General features: G+C 33.8%; 2 protein-coding genes across 2 annotated transcripts; both read left to right on the top strand.

Annotated features, from left to right (window-relative positions):
• Nucleotides 1-147: 147 nt before the first annotated feature.
• On the top strand, nt 148-20295 carry LOC120344326 (uncharacterized). The gene is made up of 13 exons (XM_039413475.2): nt 148-356; nt 4798-4944; nt 6763-6891; nt 7501-7621; nt 8545-8712; nt 9411-9582; nt 10105-10215; nt 10517-10658; nt 11177-11322; nt 12087-16646; nt 17297-17436; nt 17897-18082; nt 18754-20295. The coding sequence occupies exons 1-13, from the start codon at nt 281-283 to the stop codon at nt 18941-18943; spliced, it is 6288 nt and encodes a 2095-aa protein (XP_039269409.2). The 5' UTR covers nt 148-280; the 3' UTR covers nt 18944-20295.
• Nucleotides 20296-20347: 52 nt separating this feature from the next.
• Nucleotides 20348-26003, top strand: LOC120344343 (uncharacterized). The gene is made up of 13 exons (XM_039413514.2): nt 20348-20501; nt 21013-21162; nt 21684-21883; nt 22285-22443; nt 22512-22613; nt 22699-22824; nt 23525-23654; nt 24190-24329; nt 24409-24560; nt 24652-24848; nt 25064-25206; nt 25701-25770; nt 25844-26003. The coding sequence occupies exons 2-13, from the start codon at nt 21036-21038 to the stop codon at nt 25945-25947; spliced, it is 1650 nt and encodes a 549-aa protein (XP_039269448.2). The 5' UTR covers nt 20348-20501; nt 21013-21035; the 3' UTR covers nt 25948-26003.
• Nucleotides 26004-27540: the final 1537 nt, after the last annotated feature.

The following is a 27540-nucleotide window of genomic DNA, read 5'->3' as shown; positions in this document are numbered from 1 at the left end:
TCAGTAGTTGAGCATCTCAACAGGATATGTCTAAAGAACTTTTATATTTGACTAAACACTATCCAACACTGTGTATAAAATTAACTTTGTATTGCATCAACTCATTTCTTAAATACATTTGCCATTATCCTGAACTCATATATTTATTACTCATAACAGCATACAAATAATGCAGTGATGTAACATAGCATATGCTACATTTAAATTTGTTATTGGGAGTTTATCAATGTTCTAGCGATGGAATCCCACCGATGTACTTGAAGCCTGCATTCCCCAGAGTATGAAAACAGTCGTTCAACTACCTGTCGCTTTTGGATCTAATAATATCAACAATATATCCAGCAATAATTTTGCAGGTTAGTTTATGTTGCATGAATTTTAGTTCCCCTTTTCTAAATTTTTGGTTTATTAAATTAATTTCACTGTACGATTTCTATATGTATTAGGCCAAAACTCAAGGAATCATTTTGTTTTTGTAGAAGAGCATTTCTTCAATCTTTTTTCAGTATTTTGGTTTGAAAACCTCACAAAAAGTTTATCAATCGAGTGAAGTTTACTGTACGTGTGTACGTCCTGAATTTCGATTGTTAATGTTATCTTGTTTGAATATGATATTTTCATGAAATTGAAATTTCAATGTTTTTCAGTTATGTATCTTCTCATATATAGGTTGTCTTTATATGTGTGTTATTTAGTTTAGAAACATGATTTTGAATCTTGGAATTTGTGGTTCAGGTATTCTAGTTATTCCTGTCCTAGATGGCCAAAAATAATATTGTACTACTCTGTATGTATTCTGAAAGAATATTTTTGGAATATCATGAAATCAAAACATTTAAAAAATTTTCATGTACAAATTGGTCTATATTTTTACACCCAATTATTTTTTTAGTAAAGAAAAGTTGTGTTGAACCTTGATGGGAATGGTTTTTACTTCCTAGTAATTAACGTTATGATTAACATTTTTAGTTATTGGTCAGGGATGTTATGAATGCTTCAAATGAATTTAATGAAAACATTACATATCTTTGTTATATATAAATTTTTTGGACTAATTGAATATAAATAGGATATTCTGAATGGATCTGGAATAACAGATTTGAGCATTTCAATAGGGTATTATTTTTTCTTCTTTGTATCTTGGTGTTTTTATTAGATCTCATTTGTGTTGTCTAATTGCTTATTATTATTATAATATATTCTGAAGATAACTGCCTTTATTTGTTTTTTCTGGTAGCGTTCAACCTAATTAGCATTGTAAATCATTATCTATAGCTAATTAGGCATGTCTCTACTTTGAATCCATTTTAGAGATGATACTCTCCGGTAAATTGTTAAGAGGGAGTATTTTGACTATTAAATGGAAATGTAGGCCTATATAAAATCATAAAATCTTTTCATTCATGATATATTTAATTACGGTAGATGCGTTAATTCTATAATTTGTATTCATGCCAAAACTCAAGTTTTTCTGTTTTATTTTTGTATAGTTGTTTAAGTGCTGCTTTATTTTTTAAATTGGTTTTTTCATTCTTGGTTGAATTGTGTGTTTGAATAGCTTTAATATATTTATTTTATAAATTGACATGATTTCAAAGAGTGTTTCACTTTATATATTCGCCAAGTTATACTATAATTCATGCAGTTTGATGTTTAATTTGAATGATAATTCATATTACTACCACCTTTCGGAATTGGAACATATTTTTGCACTCTTTTTTTCCAAAAGTAAGTTATTTCTATATATCCCTATGCTTTTATATTACCACATATCACATTGGTGTATTCCTGATTAGTTGTACACACATTCAGCTTCTAACTCACATTTCAGATAATTCTTGTAAGTGTAGTTAAACGTTTCATATTTTAGCTAAATACTGAAGAAATGCCACGGATAATTTTTGAAATTATTTCGCATATTGTATAAACCCCATAGTAACATTTTGTCATGTAGAATTTTCCTATATGTTCCTACTTGTCTGATTAGTTCAGTCACAAATCAGGTATTTGCTTCTATAATTATGTTATGAATATTGTACATTTCTCATTGAATATGCATGATTGTATGTTACCGCATCAAGAGTAGAATTGATTTTTTTCGTTTATCTCACTTATTGATTGATTTTGTCCATATATAGAGTATAAACGTCTATGCACGATGAAACGTCAGATGTGTTATATTTAGCCCTTTTGTAGCCAAATGAGTCCATTAGTTTTACATAATTAATGCAGTTAATATTTTTTAATGATCAAGGAACAATGAAAAATACTGTGTTATCATATTTTTAACATTTTCAACTTCCTAAGAATCAATCGGTTCATGTTTGAATGCTGTTAATAAAAACATGGTATGTAATAATGGAATAATGATATGTTCCACCTCAACGTTTACCAAAGTTCAGAAACTTGTTAAATTGAGACCTTATTCAAATAACATTACCTTTAAATTTTTCCATTACTCAAAAAAATTTAAATAGCCTATGTATATTTTATTAAAATATATTTTTTCAAAATTTTTCGTTTTTATCATTTTTGAATTCGAATTTTTACCGATAAATTTCCTTGATTATTTGGTTATCAGGTTTGGGGCAGACTAAACGAAAGCTATCTGATCTTAATCTTAATGTAAACTGTCTCTTCTTACAATAATCGATTATTCTTGTTCACTCTGCAAGTATTTGTGTTTATAGGAGAAATAGACAGACGAGGTCAATTATAAACAAAGGTGGTGAAAGTGCACATTCCAGATCATTTGATTTAGTGTTAAGACATGTATTTAACCTGAATCTGATCAAGTAGATTTGTTTAATTAAAATAACAATTCAAAAAGTTCACATATATTTAGTTTTAAAAATTTAGGAGATGCTGAATGATTTCTGTTTAATAAATAATATACCGTAATTTATTTATCCAAAGTGTGAAATTGATTTTTAAAATGATTAATTTTTCATTTATTTTTTTACTTTTTTTTTATCTCAGTCATGAATGAAGCTACAACACAAATTATATAAAATACAACATATTGATTTAGAGAATAGAAATAAAATAAATTACATTAGATAAAGAATTTTCAATACAATTCATACAATTTTCAATTTCAATACACATCTTTTTGATAATTCTAGTTCTCTGTTATGGGTTGAAACAAATTATGATTAGAGACATGCACTCACTTTGGTACAAAGCATTGTAATTGTATAATTTATAAAATTTTCATGGATTTGATGTAATAAATCACTTGAAATTAGCATTATTAGGATGTACAGGGTGATTCATAAAAACGGAACCCAGGTTTGAAACATTCTACAGCACTAGAACTAGCGAATATAAATTTTGTGCAAAGCTTCTTCGATTACTTTAACTATTGATTACAATCAGCCTAACTTAATGAGTTATGTTTTTTTTTTGAGACACCATGTATGTCATGTTTAATAATAGAGGAATCTTCTTAAACATAGGTAAAATGACATAAATTATATTGTTACATTGAATTTTCTATCGAATTTCAAGTTTCATATAAGTGAATCTCATTTTGCTTTGCATTTAAAACATTTAGTATTTTTTCCTGTTTGTTTGTATCAAGTCGATGAAAATGAAGTAGACTACAAAAATAATTAAAATTTGAATTAGTCAGTTTCAAATTAAGTAGTTTGGTATGGCATAAATAGTGTGTGCTTGAATATTGTTAGACATATAAATTCTCATATCAATATATTAAAGAGAAAAAAGGCCTTAACAACAAACAACGTTTTCTCCTTCCTCAGCGTGAGATTACATGCTTATAATCTCCCCTGGGGGCATCAGCTTTCATACATTTTTAGTCACATTTCAACGCATAGTTGCTGATTTCTACTGATTACAAATTGACCCTTTGCTTTCTAGTGACTTTGCAACAGTCTTTATATTTTTAAATATTGGGTTTTTAGTTAATCCCTTCATGAATGTTCTAAAATTGTGCTCCTGTCAAAATTCCATTTTCTTATTTTCGTGGTTATGCATGACCTGTATGGATATATACTAAGAATCATTATATAACTGACTCATTTAACATTTAAATATTTATTGATGTCCATATTCCTGAATCACATAGTTTAATTGAACAGTTTCATCTTTTTATCATACCTTGTTGAAAATATGATATTTCTGTGTTACATTTCGTTTAGAACTATTTGGATTATTATTAAAATGTGTTAATATATTTTAAATCATGGCTATTGTTTTTGTTTTGCGATTTAGTTGATATTATCACGTCATAGTAAATGGTCCAATGATGAAGGGTAAAATATCTTGGTAATTTTATCAATACCGGTAATATAATTATACCGGCATTATGCCTAAAAGTACTTATCTGTTTAGTATCTGTGTCACTTGTTAATTTATCTGCTGATTTTTCACTCATAAGTGTGTAAATGTAAGTTTAATTTGAACTAAATGAACAATAGGTTGTGCAGTGCTTTACTATACATCTTTTTATCATTTATATTTAATTGATATTTTTTTTTGCTATCCTTTTAATAGTAAGATGAGTTAAACAATATATTTAAACCTGACTTACATTTAATAATATTCTTCTTTTTTCAAATGAGATGACTGGTTTATTCTGTGTGAGTTTGTTTATTAATGATGACACGTTATTCACAGGGTAACATGTTTACTCAGTTTTATTACTGCAGCCGACACTAATTTTAATGTTTTTTATAATACTGTGTACATCTTTTTGAGTATCTGTAAGATTTTAATAAGATTGTTGTTTTATGTTCGGTTGAAAAATGCTGAGAATTTGTTATTTATTTTTAGGTACTTTTTCCCAATTGGGATGCAACGCTTGTCACAAAAATCAATCCCCAACGTTAAAGCATACAAAAAAACGTCGAAAATTTAGTACGAGTGGATCTACAAGCTTTTTATCACTCACTGAAACCTTTGCAAACAACATAGAGCCTGGTGAGTGAAAAGATATTAGGAGAAACGTACTGTAGCAAGCCGATGGCAGCATGAAAAGCAAACTTGACATGTATTTATGAAATTCCCTAGTGTCACGAACCGGAGAGAGCAACCATGTGCGCACACCGTTGTTGTCTCGTATTTGCTTGAGTGGTAATAAACGAACCAAATGTCTGGTTTTGAAATTGATACCTGGGAGAGCTTTTCTCCTGACGTCTCGCACCACTAAATCAAAATACCTGTATACGATTATCCTAATCCTGAAATTCTGCGCTGCAAATTTCAAACCAAATTAAGCAGTGTCAGTATTTATTATTAACCCATTTGTATAAACTTGTTCAACCGAGTATGAGACACTCATAAACCATATAATCATGTTTCCTTTATCTATGTCTGATACATGGGATTGTTGGGAAAGTTTTTCTACTAGAAAACACAATGAAGGTTAAAGTGTTAGTTAACTTCTGTGGCTGAAAAGGGTAATGAATGACTGCACAATATTTGATTTACCAATGTAAACAGAGAGAGGAGAAAATCTCTTATGCACTGTTCAATATTGATTTTTTATGTGTAAAGTAGTGTTCAAATACTTCACTTTCAAGAAATTTGAAATTCAATAATGAAGATATATGAATTGCTATTTTTATATTATGAATGTTTGTGTAAAATCATGAAATATGGTCCTATAGAAAAAAATGACTAATTTCCATGAAAGTTCTACAGCTCAATCAACAGGAAAATTAGCGTTCTAATAATACAGGGGTCCATAAAGTCCTTTTGCAATTTCAATTTTGTTATGAAGCCAGTTTACAATATATCTTAACCAGGTTTGTTGTTTTTAATCAGTAGCTGTTTATGAGTATTTTTACTTCATTTAATACATCTGTGAGTGCCAAAACAATATATATATATATATGGTATTTCAAAAATTTTTCAAAAGTTTTTAAGACATCATGGGGACACCCTATATGTTCCATGAGTCTCATGAAGAAATATTATCTTTCAATCATTTTTGAACTTTGATCTACTTTAACCAATGGATAATTGTGTTCCCAATGATACTTGAAAGTCATTATCACTATCATAAAATAATATTATTTTTTATTCTATTCTCATTGAGTGTGATTTGTAATAAGCTCTTTGGTGCAGTTTTTGTAATTCAGTCAGTATAAGAATTTAATGGAATGCAGTATACTGGTTTTTATTGTATGAAAATGGATTTGAAACATGGTAATCAAAATATCTGTTCTTTTAATGCAGTTGTCACTTCTGGTAGTTAATTGAAAACATTGTCTTCTTGGTTGAAATGTGTTGGCATTTAGTTGTAGAAATTTTGTAAATAGACCTAATGTATATATTGATAGTTTTGTACCAATTGTAGTGGAAACTAGCTACTCAGTAATATCTGGCAGAAATGTATTCATGTCACAGAATGTTTTTGATGTATATAGATAGGTAGGCTACGACTCAAGTAGCCTATGTCATATGTAAATTGGATATAATATAAGTCAAAAATTACAGAGAAATGTAATTTATTACAAATGATGTCTATTTTGTACAGTTATCAGTTAATTAAAGTTTGTTTTTGACTTTGTGTATGGGGCCATTTTTTCGATTATAATAATTTAGTATTCCAGAAAATCTAGAATTTACCATATAAACATTGAATATAACTGTGATTTGGTATATGTTTGATCTGTTCTGGACTTCTTTCACATAAACTTATTTTGTAGGCATGTTATACAATATGAATAATGATGATGAAAAAACAATCAACTTTAGATAAATTCAATAACAATTTTTCTATTTATTATCAAGGGAAACATTCTCAAAAGATGCAGAGTTTAAAGCCAGCTGGTATAAAGCAAGAAAGCCTGAAGCATGCACACAGCGAAGTTCAAAATGAGTTTGCCAAAAACTTGGCCAAAGCTCTTGATAATGAACATGGTGAGTGTTAGGAATCAGTAACTATTCATTCATTTCGAGCTCTGGTGTTATTGATCATTATAAATATCATTAGTATATACAATAGAAGGCTACCAATGTAAATTGTCTATAATGACGCTTGTCTAAGCTCACTAATAAAACGTATCTTGCATACAGTAATTGGTATGTATGTGGCCTCCCAACTCCCTATTAATGTAAATTTACACAGTTGTGTGACATGAACTAGCAATGTAAATTGCAATATCGAATCGAAATATTTGCCATATATTTTGTGTATTATAACTATTTTTTTTAATAATGTTATTGGACACAAAGTGGATTTGTTGACAGTTATACAGCTTTTCTCTTCAATTTAGCGAGCAGTCAATTTCAAATTTTTAGCACTGAAAGATGGAAGAAGACACTAGAAAGCTATTACTCTATTTCACTAAGTCGTATGAGATCTGTCATTCCACCAAACATTTTAATGTTTTCTTTTAATTATTGACGGGGAACACTATTTTATTCTGTATTGCTCCTAATTCGGACCATTTGCTCCCAGGCCTTACGATACTGTACTGATGCGTAACTTTTGTGTTCATATATTTGAGCATTGCTTTCTTGTTTCAGGCATAATGCTACAGTGTTGCATAACGTATAGCAAACCGTGCGGATGCATTCGGAAATATATTCTTGGAGGAGAAAACTGGAAAGAGAATTCAAAACTACAATTAAGAAATGCAGATGACATGTTAGTATATATTTATTGATTCAAAAATTGTTATTGTCTGCTATAACACAGTGGTATCCTTTCACTAAACTCTGATTTTTCAGGCATTGAGGCAATCACAAAATACAATAGTCTTATTTCTGTAAATAAGGATAAAGATGTATGCGTATACTGTACAATGAGTCTTCTATACTGTTGGGTATTAGGCACCAGAATAAAAATAGATATTGCAATGCATACCGTAACAAATCATAAAGGCAGTACTGTATGATGTTTATTAATACCAATCAAACTAGTGTAGACATATGATTATGGAGAGAAAGTATTCAACTTTTGCGCTGTTCCTTCTATACAAAATTGGATATTTTTGCTTTTGATGTTATTTTAATTTATATCAAATGTATCATAATATATTCACAGCAAACCATCATTTCCTATTACCTTATTAAGTGTAAATTGACATTGCTTAAGTAATTATCTATCACTACTCATAATTATAATAATATACGGAAGTTTGATGGATCATGATTCGTGACATGAGTTGATCTTAACTGAAATGAAAAAATGTCTTCTGGCAACTAAACTCAAGACATCTGAGTGCAACTCAGCTACCCACCTGTGATATTATTGACCAACTGAGGCTATTTAAAACATATTAGAGATAAGTTGGATAGAAAGTTCAGTGGGCTAATATTACTGTAAATTTTGCATTATTGAAGGTTTCCAAATCTGATTCTTTGCCACATTGTATTTATGCTGCCTATGTTGTAACTTTTTTTTATTGATTTTATCATTGGGAAGTCATAAATTATTTCAGTGCTTTTATTTATCAGTTAATTTTTTCTTTGTTGTGAAGTTACTGATCAGCAAAACACAGAAGACTTTTTGCTATCTTGTGCCACAAACTTTAATCTATATAAATAATATTTTTTGGTTCTTTCCAGTGATCCGGTAGCAGTTTCTGCTCAGGACCAATCAATGTTAGGAAATATCCAGCTCAACAGAGCCACAGAATTAGTCGCTGTGTATGAGCATGCTGCCGAATTGAAAAAAGAGAAATGTTACGCTTTCAATAATGTAGAAGTTGAAGGAAAATCACTCAAGGAATTGAGGTGATATTATCATAGATAGAGTTTTTATGGAAAAATTGTGACTCCTAGAAAAAAACGTCAAAGTTTTGTTGCAGTTTATTTACTTTAATAAGATTGTTTCATTTGAAATTTCCAAATGTTATATATACCATGAGTAAAATTGATACGAATATTCACACCTTTTTCTTTTAAAAGAGGGTTGTACAGGTGGAGGTGGTGGGCATGGGATTTGAATTTAATTTCAATTCCTTTCCAGTCATTCCAATCCCTTATACCTGGGTCCAATTTATTATCTATGCATATATATGACGTTACAAATACAATGTCCTGTCAGCTAGCTTGTGTGAAGCAAACAACACATGCCATAAAATCCATAAACAAAATTTGTGCCTGCAACTACTAGTAAGCATATGTTAATAAATAAAGTTGCGGCCTGCTGTTTTACCCAGTCATTTGTTTTTGGCCCTCCTGTATTAAAGGTTGCACACCCCTAAGCTAGGCAAATACACCCACAATAATTATTGCTCACTGGTCGTTATTGTCTTTCCTTTTCACAATTATATGTTAAAAGCATTTACAAAAAAAAAAACTTGAAGGACAATGGTTGATGCTTATCAGTGTTACATATGTTTAATTAATATAGATAAACCTTCTGGCAATAATCTTTCAATATTTACAATCATTAATTGATTCGTGACACCAATAAACTTGATTTACAGAGGCATGATCGGACTTGGAAATGGACGCAAGAGATCAAAAAAGTATGAAGACTATGTATTACAAATGAGAACAAGACTTCGAAACCAATACGCATTGTGTGAGAAAGCGGCTCAAAAACTTCTGGGATATTCCATTAATTTTCTTTACAAAAAACTGAGAACCAATCCCCAGGTAAGCCGTACTTTTTATTGCCATGCTTTCACTCTGAACAATGCTCTTCACAAGCAGGCACTAAAATGTAAGGAGCTACCTGCTTTGGGTAGGGTGAATCTTACCGAGTCGGCACCCTGAACCAGAGATTCTAACATGCGATGCCATCATTGCTAAGACTAACGGAAATATTATTTGTTATCCACTGAATTTTCCTCTTATAAACTTAGACCTATGTCTAATTTCACATGTAGCGAAGTGATGAATATAACAGAAAAAGTGTTCCCACAGAATAATAACTTCTTATATACCGTATTAATGTCACCTGCAAATTTATGATTTCTACGAAATCTTGAAGAGATTTAGCCTGTAAGAATATATAATCCCAGGTTATCAGGTAATTGTAGCTTAGTGGTTGACATGTTAATTCAAGTATGGTGCCCACTACCTCACCCAGCGTGGGATAAATTGTGTAGGCGGCTCATTCTCATTTTTGAAAAAAAAAATTTACAACAATTCTAACTATTTCAAAATTGATTACAGAAAACTTCAAGGTTAGTGGCAACAAATAAAGCTGAAAGAGCATCGAAAGCTCCTCGACATCTTATCCCTCTGGAGGAGTTGAGAGAAATGGGAAGAAAGGCCAACGGAAATGTAAGTTTTCTTGACATTGGTGAACAAAAATAATACAAGACATTGGTACAAACAACAGAGGGGTGTCATGGACCATGGTAAAAACGAAACACTGAATAAATAAATGTGAATCGTAGATAAAATCACAGGTGAATTTAATCAAAGGAATTTTAATATTAACGAGGGGCAATATTTTGTGCCACATCACACTAGCTTTATTTGCATCCCATCCGGACTATCTCGTTAAAAAAGGTGCCTGTTCTATTGTTAATAATTTTAGATATTGTACGCTGATACTGATTAAACTTAATTATTCCTATAGAATCAATGCTGTGGAAGGAACTGTATAAGTCGTCTTGCTGCACAAAATTTTGAGAAAATCGAGGATTGGAGAAAAAGATTGGAAGGCAGTGGACAACGTGTCGCACAAGAAATTGTTGCTGAAGTATTAAGAGCTTCATCAAGTATGTATATTCAAAATTTCATGCCTTCGGAATGTTGCTGCCATTATCAATTATTATTGTTGGAATGCTTGTTCCCTCTTTTCATTTTCATTCGCTGTTTGGCAATGTGAGAATTGGCTGAATAAATATATTTCCGTGCTTCTCAGGTAGAACCTCAGAACACTGGAAGTTTCAATTTTTTTTCTTTTTCTAGAATAACGTTTGCCAAGTCGAGACTCCGACCCACCAAGGGACCATGAACTGGTTCTCATTAATTTTGAAATATAATTTAACTGTAATTTATTTAATTCTTTGTGATTCACTCATTATTTCGCTTTTGTTTTTTTTTATTAAAAATGGCTCGCAAAATAACTTATGACATGTGCGTTAAGAGCAAAACTAGTTATCAGCAAGGGTTACAAGTGTTAATTCGGAGTCTTTGAACGGGGTTCGTGGTTAATGTAAGTGTGTGAAGCACTGCTCTAGATATTGTAATGTGATTTATTTAATTTGTTGTAATTCCCATCTTATCTGTTTAGCATCTCTCGATGGCCAAAGCAGTTTTTGCCAGAATCTCGTTCACTGGGTCACAGGATGTAGTTTCAAGAAGATTCGGCGAGTAAGAGATCACTTGAAGAAAGATCCACAATCACTTCCAGAACACGGACTTAAAAAATATTGGAAGGTATGTATTATTTTCATCTTTCATCAGGCAGTTTTAAATTATACAAAGAATTCTTTTTAAAAACACAATTTAAAATTAATGTCTCATAGTTTGACTTAAAAAGTTTCGTTTTATTCCTGAATATAAAAAATAGAAAGCCAATCAAATCAATGTTTACCTTTCCACTCATATCCAAATTCAACCAAATTCTTTGGATATATATTGATTTCTATGATTTTTTGTTGACCATATTGAGAATATATCCAATATATACAGTCAGTCTTTTTCATTCCTGGTTCGAATAAATTTGGCATAAATGAATATCTCATTTTCAATACAGATAATAAGTTTTATTCGAACTATATGCCTTTGAATATTTTTGCTTATGAAGGAAACCTTCACGAATGTCTACATGTTCAAACAAAATTCGAAATGAATGCAATTTAAAATAGTTAATTTCACTCGTTTTTGACCATTGATGCATTTTTGGTAGGTAAATCATGATTTCTAACAAATTTTTTATATAATGATTAAAAATTAAAAGAGCTTCATTGGAAATCAAAGCAAAATTCTAGAATATATACCTGGCTGCTTATCTTCTATATAATACAGGAAGTTATTATGAATATTCTGAATGCTTAATATATCCTGAGGCCATCCATTGTTTTCTTTGTATTCGATCATCCTTGCAAATTGTTTGATTTCCGCCAGGATATATACCATTCCCTATTTAATCCCATTGTGATTTTTGCACAGAATTTGAATACACTGCCATGTATTTACAGGACAAAGTTAAGAACAAACAGAAGTCCGAACCCTTAACGAAAATAACACCAAAGACAGAAATACCTGATTTCCAAGATGTAGACATGATGCATACAGATGGAAACATTTACGGGGCATATTACGGCCACAATGTTCAAATGCAGCAGCAAAACTTTGGCCTACCAAATCATTACAATACCGATGCTATGTATTCTGCTGTGGTAAATGGCAATTCGCAAAGATTATCTCATTATGCTCAACAAGGGCCATCTGAAGCGAGAGAACAAACAGCATCTGCGCAATGGCCCGGAACTAATTTGAATAACAGTAATAATATGATGGCAGCGAGGGGTTATGGAATGTCTAATACTGATAAACCGATATTCGGTGTCGTACAGGCGGTCATGCCTGGCGCTGCTTATTCACATAACCTTCACACGGATAAAAATCGAAATACACCTGATGTCACACAAATGTCCACAAATTCATGTCAATATCAAAACGTCAGTCAGAACAGAGCAGCACAAACTCACACTCAGTCTACAATGTACAGTACTCGTGCAGATGAAGACAACGTACAATTTCAAAACAGGTCAAGAAAGCTGCCACCTAGAACTATGACTGCATCGCCATATCAACCAGCAAACCCAACCGGTATTCAAACAAATCAGCAATTTAATCAGCAGCAACCATCATATGCAAACAATGCCCACCCTATGAAAGATCAAAACACGGACTCTAGAGCTATGATTCAACAACACGCTGGACAAAGTACAGCCAGGAGCAGTGTAATACTACATACTGCAGGTTCCCAGCATCAACAAGCACCTACTGTTTCAGATCCTCCTCCGTACAACCAAGGATCTCGTATAGAGGGAAGAATAGATGGTTATAATGGTCATCAAATGGATACTACGAATCAAAATGACCTAGTCAGCATGGCTTTTAATTCAGGCCAAATGTATGGACAACATTATTACATTGCGGCTGCTCCTAATAACGGATATGATGGCAGTTTCTTCCATAATGGTATGCCTCAGGGTCTAACCCCTTTTGTTTTGTCACAACAAGGGGAAGAAATGGAAAATTCTGATGAAATGAAGAATAGTGATTCTTATGGCTATCCTAGGCAACCTGTGTATATTTTCAGTCCTATCCCAGGTGACAAGGGCTTTACTCCTAGTGATTTACAAGGTCTGAAACAACTGACACCTATACAGTTGCTGCAAACACCCTATCTCCCTCAGGGTAAAAATCAGGGTGATGGAAATGGTGAAGGACATGGTGGCCAAGAGCCACAACGCTTTCTTTTCCCAATGCCTCTTACGAATCAAGAACCATCTGCTGGTGATTATGAAAAATCAGACGCAACAAACGTCGCGAAAATTGAAAATCAAGATGGTGGAGCAATGCATCTGCCTAGTGGAGCTGCTCTAACACCATTAGCAGTTGTTCATAATGCAAATGGAGCAGCCCAATTTGTCAATCTTGGGTCATGGGCAATGCCTAACCAATCTGAAAACGTTGATAATTCTCATCATACTGACACTCGTAATACTTTAGGTAGTCAGCAATGGCCTGTTTGGGCACTTCAGCAGTATCCACCAAATATAAACTTGGAACAAGTACAAGGTCAGTCTCATCTCATGTACGACGCTTCACAGTTTCATGGTTACGGATCACAATATGCAATAGGTGCAATGCATCCTGCTACAGTTAATACAGATAAAGCCAATAGCACTGACACTTGGCAGCATACCGATGAAACAAATAAAGAAATTCCTGAAATTCGTGAACAACCACAACTCGTTTCTAATGTTCCGGGTGTTTATCCACAACCTTATGAACAAGAACTTAATAAATCATCTTCGGAGATCGAAAAAAACGCAGAGCATGATGAATCTGAAGACAAGGAAGGAGAAGAAATTGTCACACCAAATATAATCAGAGAAGCCTTGTCAAATAAATTTGGAGCGAGAGTTGCTAGTGCTGGCGTCAATGAGGAACCTACTGTTCCCAAGGTACCACCCCTAGCTCCTATTCCAAAGAAAACTGCCAATGCAGAGCCCAAACCTGCTCCACCACCACTAGAAATGCCAAAATTAGGGCCCATTACAACACGGCCCGGTAAACAAGAAGATAATCGTACAATATCCGAAGACGATAATGAAGAACGTTGTGCGTCTATTAGCACTCGGGTGAAACGTTTTAGCCGGGATAGATTGAGAGCAACGATTGATAGCCCCAATATTGTACTCACCCCATTTACCCCACTAACTCCGAGCATAACACCCGTAATCATTATTCCTGACACGGGGGATGCTGATACCGGTAAAGAAGATGCCAGTACTTCAGCTTCATCAACTAACAGTCAACATATGGATGGAAACATTTTCCTTTTTCCGCCTACCCATGTCAGTAGAAGGAGGGCGGCTATTAGATTGCAAGGGCAAACAGTGTCAGATACTAAGAGAGTGAAGACCAAAAATCCAAAAGACAGTCCAAAAACGCCTGGACCTTTCCCTGTTGCAGACGGAGAAACTAAAACAGACGATACTGAGAATAAGACTGACAAAGATGAAAATATTTCGCAGATGCCGGGTGAAGAAAAATCCAAGACTCCCACTCTGACACTAAGAGGTATATCCCAACCTGGTGAGCAAGACAGGTCCCAGGCAAAAGACAAAGTTCCCTTCATTGGGTTTGATGCGACACATTGGCATGATGACTCGACAATTCCAAGTCCTGTCGGCGATGCATCTGATGACACAGCATTAAATACTCCAACGCAGCAGCCTTTGAACACCCCTACATCACAACTTAACACTCCGAACCAAGATCTAAAAACACCAACTGAGTCCCCGGTGAAATCACTACAATCTGGTCCGATGAAACGAAAGCTTGAGGCTTCGCCTGGCACTCCTGAGAACTCAACAGCTTTTACTGAAACTTCCTTTTCGTCAAGTTCTTCGGGTTCAAAATCATCAGTTTCGTCCGGTGCCCCGTCGGCAAAAAGTTTAAGATTTCACTGCTTCACACCAAAGGATTTTAACGAAGGCGTCAATTGCTCAGCTTTTCGAAAACCGAGTGAATTTGCTTCAGTACCTACTGAATCTGCTATAGCACAACGACGAAGACGACCGAGAAAACAGTTGAATCCATCTGCTGTGTCGACGCCAGAAGATGAAAAAGCAAACGATGTAACAATGGAAGAACTTCCGTCAGATGACGATGGACAGGAAACTGAAGAAATTAAAGCGTCTGCTAAGGAAGTGGAGAGTAAAGATACAACAGGACAAAAAGAAGAAACATCTACTACTCAAACCAAGATTTCTCCACCAAAAAAGCCAAGCTTTCCCGGATTTCCAAGAATCTTAGGTGGGCAAAATATGCCAATGCCAGATGGAAATATTATGGTCCTTGGAAATCCATATGATTCTCAAACACCGTCATTTTTGCAGCTTGTCACACCGTCATTGTTTCCTTCAGCTACAGGGGGAGGTCAAGAACAAGGACCTCGTCAGCAAACTCCATTTTCATCACAGCAAGTCAATACTCCAGTTTTTCTACATTCCGCACCGTTTCTTACTCCTAGTGGCTCTACTGTTGTTCGAAGAATTTCACCATCCAATCTAAGTTCCAACACACCACAATTCTTCACATTTATGCCCCAAGGTGGGCTCATGACTCCAAATAAGCCATCAACGAATACGCAAGAAATTAAGTCGCCGAGTAAAAAGATTGTCGATAAACAACAAGACAAATCACAGAAGTCAGATGGGATTAATGAAAATGATAAATCTGATAAAGAACCTACAAAAATCACAAAGGATCGTCACAAGTCCAAGAGGTCATCGATGACCCTACCTTTGGGTGAAATGAATGTACCACCCTCTCCTGCGCTAACTGGAAAAGAAAGCGGTTTGCAAACTCCGTCCAATCTCAAAGTGGTCACACCCAGTTTGACTCTCAATAGCGCTAGTTCAGTACCGACGTCCGAAGGCTCTCAAATATTTAATTTTCCAACGAGTGGAATGCCAGGACTATACCCAGGTCCACACTCTTCCGTTAGAGCTCCTCCTCGCGGTTACGTTCTATGTACGCCAACAAAGTCATCACCAACTGGATCAAAAATACTATACCAGCCTTGTACAAGTCCCTCAACGACAGGTGGACCCATGGCATTAGTTCCATTGGAAATGCTATCGTCTCCCCCTAAAAAAATGAGGTCAGATAAAGATTCATCCAGTTCTAAAACATCAACACAAAAGGAGCCTACTGAAGAAGCTGAATCCAAAGAAACCAATGTCCCTGTTATTGTTGTGGAGCCACCTAAGGACGAAAAGTCGAAGGATAAAAGAAAGGCCGGTGCTTCGGCGAATAAGTCAGCGGCCACTATCTCGAGTAACACAACATCGGACACCGATGTCAGTGAAACGAACGCTCCGAAAGAACAAAATGTAGCGACTGATCCATCACCTCCTAAACGAAAACCAAGAAAAAAAAGTACAGGAAGTCCGAAGGATTTTCCTAAACCATTGGCCCTTGGTCATACGAATATTGACAACCCCAATGTACAGGTTAGTGGATGCATTCTTTTCACACCCCTATAAAGTCTGTTTAGATATGTTCATATTGATCATATTCTAAATTGGCTCATTTTCAACAGAGAAATTTTGTTGATTTCATGATAAAGATCGGTTTTCATAGAACAGAAAAGTTAACACTAACTGTATTAATTCGTTGTTTACAGTTGTTTGAAGATAATTTGCCCAATGGGTCTGAACATCAGATGTGAATTGTGCAGAATCACATTTTTATGAACAAAATGTTCTAAATTCTTAATATCGAAAACTTTTTTTTATGAAATTTAACCATTTTCAAGTGTTTTGCAATCTATTTTTTTATCGGGGCAGGTGGCGCTGTGGTTGCCAATCGTCTCACCCCGGGTGTACTAAATTGGTTAGGCAATGTCGAACCAGAAAAATTAGGGTTTTTCCAAACTATAGTATCTCCTTTCCTAGCAATGGCTGCTTGTGCAGAGCCTTGTTCGTAATTGAAGACTATAACATTTTGTCAAAGCCCTACTACCCCTTCATCATGTGTTCTAATGGCACATTGATAAACTAAAAGAACCTCATCTTTTAATGAGAAAATAACTTGCCCTTCTGTGTCTTCTTTATTCATTATTAGAAATCCGAATATTTAAACCCAATCACATATTTTACAGACTCCAACAATGATCCATTTGGTCAGTCCATCTCAACACAGTCCTAATTCTCCGTCTGTAGTTTTTTACCCCATGATGCGTCCACCGTTTGGACCTGGTCATCAAGGATCAAAGCTTCAGTCGCCATTGTCTGCTGGCAGGTAATAAATATTTCATAATCCATCAATTAGTATCGTAGTCTTGCTTGTTACAGTCGTTAGTAGATGAGAATTTGGGATATCTTGAGTATGCAATATTCAATCAGAAATTGTTTCCTTTTTGGGATATGATAAAATGAATGCGTTTGATATTATTTTAATACAAAATATCATGAGGAATATCTACATTTGATTGTTTTGGTTCTTTTCATGCAACTGTTTTCGGTGTTAATTTCTGAACTGACCTATTACGCAACAAAATTATCCTATGTATCATACGACTTATGTTGTTAATGGGAAACCATTACTTTTATTTCTGTTAAATCATATAGAACCTTTTTCAATGTAGTTTTAACGTTGATAACAATATTGATAATGTGGAACCCCGCTTAAAATAGACTCTAAACTGAAATTTAAAAAATCCAAGTAAAGTAACACTATCCTACTACTTATTTATTTGCAGTAGTACTGGTGGAACACCTCCCATTATGGTATTGCAAAGATTCGGTGCCCCAGTTGGCAGCAGTTCACTTCTAAAATCAGCAATAATGAAAAATATGCTCGTGTTTCAATTCCCACCGCCGCCGACAACATCAGCTACAACACAAGGTTCAGATGATCCCAAGTCTTTAACTAGCACTTCATCAAGGTATGTGCTTACGCTTAGAAATCAGAAATTGTTTGTTCTGGGGCAAATTATAGACTAAAATATACATAAAATGTCAATAACAACGGTACTTGGAAAAATTTAGATTCTGTTTTTGGAATCATTTTTCACCATTGAATTTGTGACAAAACAGATCGATATCAGATTCACAGTGTTTTTTATAAATGGCTTGAGTTTGTATAAAAACACTGCCTTGGTAATATATGATGAGCATTCAACATAAAGGAAATTCGAGAATGGACAGATAAATAATATAGATATATGATCATCAATTGGATAACAACAAAATTGATTGACACAAATTTTTTCTATTTCACTAAAATATTAATATTTTACTTTTGAATTATTAATTTATACCATTAGTTACAATATTCTATCCGAGGCTTCAATATTTTGGCCTTAAGTGATAAATGTCTCAAATGTCATTTTATTTATATATAGTCAGCTGGTATTCTTTACAAAAACTAACATTCGTTCACATCCCCTTTTTTTAGATTTGAAAATTCACACTGAGAGTTTCTGTATCTAATTTGTACATCATGATGAAATGAGTTTCAAACTTTTTCGGCAATACTTTTTCAGATTTTAACACATTTTGGTAATGCTTACTCTATCTACATTTTTTATATGTAATAAAATCGCCCCTTTTTCAGTACAAGTTCAACTGCAAGCACATCTACGAGCGACAGCATCAAGATTACTGACATTGATGACAGTAGTGCGACCACAACCCCTTCTGCCGCAGTATCTGTAATATGTGGTCCCAGGGTATCAACACCAAGATTGTCAGAGAAACTTTCAGGTCCTAATGATCCTTGTTTATCAGAAGCTGCCCAGGAATAAACGCTCTACTCCACATTAGATGTCCAAAGTCAAGTGAAGCAATAATTCAAATTAGGATTGGTATTTTTTATATAATCACCAAGTATTTTTTATATAATCACCAAGTGGAAGTGTTGGAATAAACATTGGCTATGAATGGTATGTTATTGGAAAGGCAACATAAACTGTATAAATAAACAGATTACGGTAAATTAGATTGCTTGCATTGGTGGCTTGTTGGGTTTGCATTTTATGATTTGCAAACGAATGTAATTATTCTGTATTCCTGCATTGCCAACATAATCAAAGTCTGTAACTCTATTTTGGAATTTGGAGACCTATGTGTAATATGTTGGCCATTATCTTTTTTATATATTCTGGCGCAACATTCTGGTTCTTTTCTCAACATTTTTTCATTTTGTTTCTTGTTTGATGTAATTCTTGTGAGATGTTTACAATCATGTTCAACAATACAGAAAAGATATATGTAATTTCTATAAATCGCTATATTTTTATCTTGCTTTTATTTTGAGATTACCCTTGCATTTTATTATGTACAGTTTAAATTTTGACCTTTGTTTCATAAGGTGCTTATTGTTTTTATTTCGTTTTCTTATATTGATAAATAATAATACTAACATCTACCATTTTAAGTTCCCAGCAATTGCACTATTCCATCGAACTTTTGTTTCATTTCATATATATTCCTCTGTATAACGGACGAACGAGTACTCGGTGCTGAACTTTTCACTAGTTGTAATTGTGCCATACATTTTCACATGTGTATGGGAATATTCAACATAGGCGACTAAGTTGTTTGATAATCTAAATACCCTAAAAATGGTTTCCATATTTGCAACATATGTTTGGGAAAATAAAATGCAATATTTCTGAAAATAAACAAAAAACGACGACTGATAAATTAAGTGTTTTTGGAAAAATTATGTGATACACATGTTAATAATAGAAATTACTTCTTTTATCGAAAATTTTGCCTGTCACCCATGTGTTGTACTACTGGCTATTCATGTCTTATGTGCTTTCTTTTCATCTGTATTCATAAACCTAAGCGATCCATTTGAACGCGTACAATCAATGGATTTGAACATAAATTGGTTCAGTTCATTTCTTCACTTTCTAGTACTCGTTATATCATCGTTTTTGTTAGTCTGGGAGCCGTTATTCATTACTATCACTTTTGGAATTGGAGTACCACAAGATGGACCTCTAAGTACATTGATTTTTTTGTTTTATATAAAATAATAAAACGTTAGTTTTTTATTCTTGTGTTACTGATATTTTGCTTATGTAATTCGAAGTTCTGTATTAAAAGTCTTAAGTGCTATAAATAAAATCAAAATTTTAACAAACGATATTTCAACTGTGACGTCATAATAATGTGGTGAAGTATAGAAATGAATTTGGTCATTTTGAGATGAACGATTGGGTAGTTTATCATAATGGGGGGATTTGTACTGCCCTGGATATACGGAAATCCAGAGAGAGATCCAATGAAGGAATTTGAACGCCTGTGAATGTCGGACATCGTCGGAACACAAGTACAAGGAAAAAAGCGAAGGTAGTAAATGTCCATGCACTTAAGAATAAAGTAACGTTTTTCAGTATCCATCACAAAGCGTAGAAAAATCACCATTTCGATATAAAACTTCCTTGATTGAGACCATGTTTTACTTACCCGACATAATTGTAGGGTCTGTGAGAGAGAGTTCTGATTTGCCTCTCATTTTGAAAGCACCCGTTTTTAAGATCTATCTTCTTTAACCAATCCGCGCCGAAGGGTTATCGTGACTACTAAAATACTTCTTCTATGTAAAAAGCCCGACATTGTTTTCGACTTGGTCGGTGATTCCGTACATAATATCTTTTTGGGGGCATATTCCTTCTTTCAGCAATAATTAGCTCTTTAGCAGATATTTATTTTTCTGGAATATATATTTTTTTTATTGTTAAAACCTATAAAGTAAATTCTCTGCCCCACTTTCATCAACACTAATAATTTTGCTTGAAAGAGCCGCAGTGCGAACTGCGTGACGTGTAATCTTGCAGCAATTCATGTTTGCGATTACCAGAATCAAAAACTAGACCGAGAAGCATGTCTAATTTCAAGAGAATAAGCATAAACGCTTCTGGAAAACAAGCCCATCAAGACAATGCAAATGAAAAGGATGACGAAATGAGGTTTAAAATAAAGGAACTCAGAGGAAAAATTAAAATGAAAGGTTTGCCGTTAAAATTCAATACTAAGCTGTTTTTCCCACATCGTTTTCGCAACCACACCTAGTGCAATCATATTAATGTATATACAGGGTGTCTCAAAAGTAAATATACACTTTCACTTGATTTCTTTTTAGGTAGGCCTACTCATCATAGATCGCTCACTTCTTCACAAACATTGTAGCTACGCATAACTCGCAGTCCGGCTTTTGTGGAGTGGGAATAGTTTATTTATAACATATATATCCATAAATAACCATTACAATAATACTCCATAAGTGAACAATATTTGTGAAACTACACCAACTATTAAAATGATATTTCTTCCCCAAGATCACCAAAATCACAGCGCATCTCTAAAACAAAGTTGCAGATTGAACGACTCAATTACACTTTACATAGATGACGCAATACTATTTGCTGTAATATACTGAACCTGCTGAATATTACATGAAAGATGAAAAAACTATAACTAGCTCCAACAACAATTATAATAATGAAATTACTATTTTTTTCCATTTTACAGAGCGCGGACAATATTCAGAAAAGTTGAGGAACGAAAAAATCATGAGGGAAAACGATATGGCAATATCAGGAATGCGCATAGAAAATAGTCAGTTACGAAAAACAGTTAGAATGGCGTTAGACATGGATCAACTTATAGTAAATCAAGCTCTGGTAGAAAGAAAACGACAACGACTTGCGCTGACAGGAAAAACAAGCGAGGTTTGTCAACTAAGCATCTTTTTTTAGCCCTCCTACTTGTGATCGTGATTATATCAATGAGCATATATATATCAATAACAAGCGCACTTATATTATACTTTCATTGACTGCTTCGGTATAATAATAATTTAAATAAAACTGTAAAGAGACATCTTATTCTATACCATCATTATCTAGATTATATAGATTGAGTTCAAGCGTTTTTGGCATCCAAATAGTCACGCGCTGCGACACTGCGCAACTGATTTTTCATGACATACACTAATTTAGACACGGAATGTCTATATAAATCGTTATTAATTGGAATTATTGCTCGACTTCATATCTAACCTATATGGAAATGGCTGAATATATTGAAAGGTCGATAATAAAGTAATCTTTTTAAAAATATTACTTTTCAGGTCGCAATAAAAGAACTTGATCACACAGTATGTGATCTTGCGAGAAAGTTGAATGAATTATCTCATACTAAGAAAAAATATATGGACAAAATTACAGAACTAGAGAAGAAACTGTATGAAAGAACGCAAAGCCCTGAAGCTGATCCTGAAATCTCTACGGTATAAACATGATTAGCATTTTTCATCAGATTCGATCAATTAAATCGTTTTCGACTGAAATATTTCAGATAGCACGGCAATTGGAAAACTCTATAAATAAAGTGAAGCTAAAATCTGTGACTGCGTTTCGAATTCAGGGAGTTTATCACAAAATACAGAAAGCGCTTGGGGTAAGTTTTCTTTACGTTCAATCAATCGCATTCGGCAACTATACATGAAATTAACGTTTTGCATATTTATCTCAATTTCTCAAAGGATGAGTTAAGAACTTACCCCAATGAATTGAACAAATTGGAAAAGAAAATTTTGGAACAACGCACAGAATTGCAAACACTAAGAAACATACAAAAATCTGCCAGTGCCGAAAGAGACGAAGCCTTGGTGAATATTACTTTTGTTCATGACATAATAGTGTACATGAATGCATGAGAAACAAGAGATTGGTGGTTAAACATATATATGTATTGACTATGAAATGGTCACCGCAATGTCAGAACATCAATTGCTAAAAGAATTGTACTGAATGCCATATAAAAAGTTAACTGAAAATGTTTTTTATATACATGCATATAAATTTAAAAAAATTTTCCAGGGGAGAGGGAGGCCGATAAAATCATATTGCGTACAACGGCTACTAGTAGGGTTACCGGTCGATGTCAGATAGGGTATGGGATTAGTTATCCAGTTATCACTTTCAGATACATGGACTTGATGGTGGAGGAAGTCTTAACCGACCAGCAGTTACTTAAACCACCATACGGCGGTGAGGATCCCAGCATTTCTGTTGCACATAATTATCCCCCACGGGATTCGAACCCACGCAGGGTAATCAGAGAGCGATGGCAAGCGTATTTCTAACGCTTAGTTCAACGCTAATGCCTAGCACATGTACCACAGGAATATCGTAAAATTGGTAAATCTAGTATATATACTGAATATGATATGCAATCACATAGTTGTCATATTGAACAACCTCGAACCTTGAAACAGTTATATATATAAACAGTTTCTTCGTATTATTTTCTAATCAAATTTAGGGCATAAACTAGAATATCGTGATCGAAAATTTCCCCGTTTGTAGGAAAACAAGACAGACCTAGAAGCCGCAGTCAGAGAAGATCGACGAGAACGAGAACTCACGATGAGAGCAATACGAAATAAAGTAAAAAACGTTACAACAATGATAGAGCTGCCGCATACAAGAGGAAAACGTAAGTCATGATACATTAATGATACATTACCTTATCAAAAAACTCCCAACGTCACTGACCACGAGCTTACCGAAATCTGAACCGCCACAAGTTGCGCAATTTTAAATTTTGATGACATCAAAATGAAAAAGGAATCCCATGGAGTCCACAGATATTTTGGAAATAAATAAAAATAATGGGTTACCAGCGACAACAATAATCTTTAACCCATGAAAATTTCAAATCGATTGGTCCAGTAAGTGGAGAGAAAAGCATTTTTTTCACAACAACAACAAGAACAAAACGATCCATAGATCTACCTCGTATCATAAAATACCAACAAAAATAATTTTTAGTGAAGTTATATCAAAAGAATCAAAAATTCCAAACTTATTGAAAAGCTTGCATCTATTGTTTTATTGGTATATGAGATTATTTAAAAACATTAAATATTGATATGAAAGTATTATTCTTGGTTGTGCATCCAATAATTTCATTATTATTGGATAATGATAATTCTTTACATTATTTTTTATCGAACTTTGTTATACTTTAGCGACACGTTATTTAGAAGAAGAAAAACGTTTGGCCGAAATGGCAAAACGAACTCAGGAAAGATTGGAAAAAATAAAAGAATATCAAGAAAAGGCAAATATGTTAGAAGCAGTCACCGGAATTCCATTCAGCAATAAAGAGGTAAAACGTACACATATTATAAGTGATATCTCTTGTTTATAATATTTCAAAAATATAAAAATAAATAATATTTTTGTAGAGCATTGTCAACTGCTTCCGGAATCAGAAAAATTCATCCAGGACATTGAGAGCGCAGACAACAAAAAATAGAAATGCACTTATCAAAAAGAAAAAACTTCTGAGCGAATATAAATCCCAGTACGATAAAATGATACACGAACACGAAATGGAGTAAGAAAATTCTACACAGTCGATAGAAAGTAGAATTCTTAAAGTCAAAATACAATTTAACTAACAAATGACAATGCAATGTTTCTAAAAGGTTGGAGAAGAAAATTTCAGAGGCTAAAAAACAAGTCAATCGACTGGAATTGCGTAAAAAAGAACTATCAAACAGTCAAATTATAACACTTGAACTGATGGAAGAAGTGCATGCGTGGTTAGAACCCATCACAACGAAGTTGCTCAGAGTTTGCGAAAAGTTACATTTGAAGAGTGCGAAAGCTCTTATTTGGAAAGGTGGGCTATATTGCTTTTCATTTTATAAAAATTGAATGCGCCAAATACTCATTGAGTTGCAAAGATCGCAGTCATGAAATACTAAGTGCTGCTAAAAATTAATAAATATAGTTGAAAATGTGACGTATACCAAAAAGTTTCTCTGTCATGATAAACACACGGGTGGTTTTTAAACCAGGGAAAATATGTACCATTAACGAGCGTATTTCATTCAGCAAAAGAGTGTATCCGTAATGGAAAAGATAAACAAGATATACGCAAACTGTTCTCTATATTCACCGAACTACTAAATACTCTGAACGATGAAATACGAGAGACGGGAAAAACTCAAACAGATTTTGAGACGGTTTCAAATAAAGTAAAATTCATTTTGTAAAAAATATTTTTATTTGTTGGATTATATATATATATTGTAAATATGGGATATAGTGGTACTGAAATAAGACCAACGCAACCCGAACCTTCTAAAATGAAATATAATCAAATCATAATATAAGATGCTAAAGAGCATCAATATTAGCACAAAAGGTTCCTTATTAATTAACTTGTAATTGGTAATGGGGACTAGCCAATAGATTCATAAGAAGAACTCAAAAACGAAATAACTATATAATGGTCATTGGTTCACCATCGGCAGATGCGTAATGTTCGCCTTGAAGTCAACATAACTTTTACTCATATAGAGGTGTATCAATATGAGAGTTCGTGCATAGAAGAGGTAGTTTGATTATACACAAATGTGTTTTTGTCAGCTGATACTTGATATAAGTAATTTATATTTATAGATTGAAACCTGTCTCAACAGATATCTAAGATGCGATAGTATTTAATATTCACTTGTACTTTTCCCAGGAGGAGGACGCCCTTTTATCAGAAAGCAACAATCGAGTTCTTTCCACTTTGGAACGAAAAGAAGAAGAAGGTATGAAGAATTGAAAAACCGCAACATCCTACCCTTGCAAAACATAATGTTTTTAATAATTTATAACTTTCAGATTTTGACTACAATACGCCTAACAATGATGAATACCTCTCAAGGACAAGCATAAAAAGACAGGCAGAAAGCAGGCAGCGCGGGAATCGTTATGACAAATTATAAATGTTATTGGTAGTTTTTGAAAAGCACATTAAGTTAACAACGCACAAAGTAACAGACTTGAATTTTCTTGATTTTCGAGTAGCCTTATTATTGGTTACAAGCAGAAAGAAAGCAGTAAAGAAATCAATTTGCCATATTGCATTTGTAAAAACACAGAAATAATGCGAAGAAACCCAATAATGAACAATCCTGGATTTCATTGTCAGAAAATTAAAAAGATAGTTGATTATTTTATATATATATATAGGCCTCTACATGAAAGTGAGCAAATATAGGCCCGAGGTTATTGAATCTCTTTCTATAAATCTTTCAAAATGCATTCCACTCACACTTAGAATAATATCACCGTTGTAAAATACGATATTCATCAAATTTTAATACCTAGTTGACACATGGTAATAAACAGCTGAATGAATGATGAAACTAAATACACCATTAATGTTTCTGCTGGATTTTTCATATTCACATCGGTGAATACACGCGTACCTTCGTTGAAGTTACGGTAATAGGAAAAAGTTCGCAAGATTTCTTCCTCGAGAAATGAATTCCAATGAAAAGATGAACTTCATTTAATATTCTATTTAGTCGAAATCTCACCCAAGGTTATACTTTTTAGACTTAAATTTTTCGAATGGATGCAGGAACATAGCACGTCATATAGACCACACGCAAATATAAAATTGATATTTTCATAGAATTGGTAAAACTTACACGAACCGCGATCCACAGTTAATTTATCCATCATTTATGTGGTATGGGGTTTCGACCCGCATCAGACCAAGTACTGACATGCCATGATATTTTGATGCAACCATTGTTTATCCTTGCGAAAGAGGCGTCATTAACACCTCCAGACAAGCAGTTATGTAGAAAAGAACTTCATATTATGCAAGTTCATGGATAAAACATTCGGCACAGCATTTTGTTGGCAAACAGTTACATCTCAATATATGAATAGGTACTGGATGTCATTTTACTAAATGGAGGATCATAATTTGAGACTAACAAAGCTAACCTAATCAGGAATCGATCAGCGGAAAAGTCACGAAGTACCGCATTTTACGGGCCATGAGACGCACTTCAAATCTCCTTTTCCTCTCAAAAATCGATCGTGCGCCCCATTATGGATCAGGTAGTGTTTTATGGCCTACCTTTAAAAACAATACCGGTATTACTTTAAATCCCGTTGATTATTATAGCCTGATGCGCCCTATGTGTGGATAAAAACCCAATCTAATCGAAGAATTATCGACAGTGCGCCTTATAACACGATGGTCCGTATGGTACGCAAAATACGGCAGTGGGTTCTTTTTTCGAGGCAGTAAAATTACGCGTAAAAACAGGCGTGGGCGATAAGCGGAAATGAGAAGAGTAATTGTCATTGTCTTGTAATAATCTTCTCAACCCTAACATTTAACCATTAGAATTGATTGGTAAAATCTGGAAGCATTTGAATGGAAATGCGATTGGCCCAGACTGCTCTCTTCTGCCACCAGTTCAGAACGTTGCTATGGAGACGTTGACAGACCGCCCGTGTACAAATTAACGAATGCTGGAATATTGACAGTGCAACATTGTGGAAGTTGGGCCCTA

The sequence above is a fragment of the Styela clava genome, chromosome 5 (genome assembly GCF_964204865.1).
Source record: "Styela clava chromosome 5, kaStyClav1.hap1.2, whole genome shotgun sequence".
In the NCBI taxonomy this organism is placed as follows: domain Eukaryota; kingdom Metazoa; phylum Chordata; class Ascidiacea; order Stolidobranchia; family Styelidae; genus Styela; species Styela clava.
The sequence above is the reverse complement of the archived record's forward strand: the minus strand, read 5'-3'. Positions and strand labels throughout refer to the sequence as shown.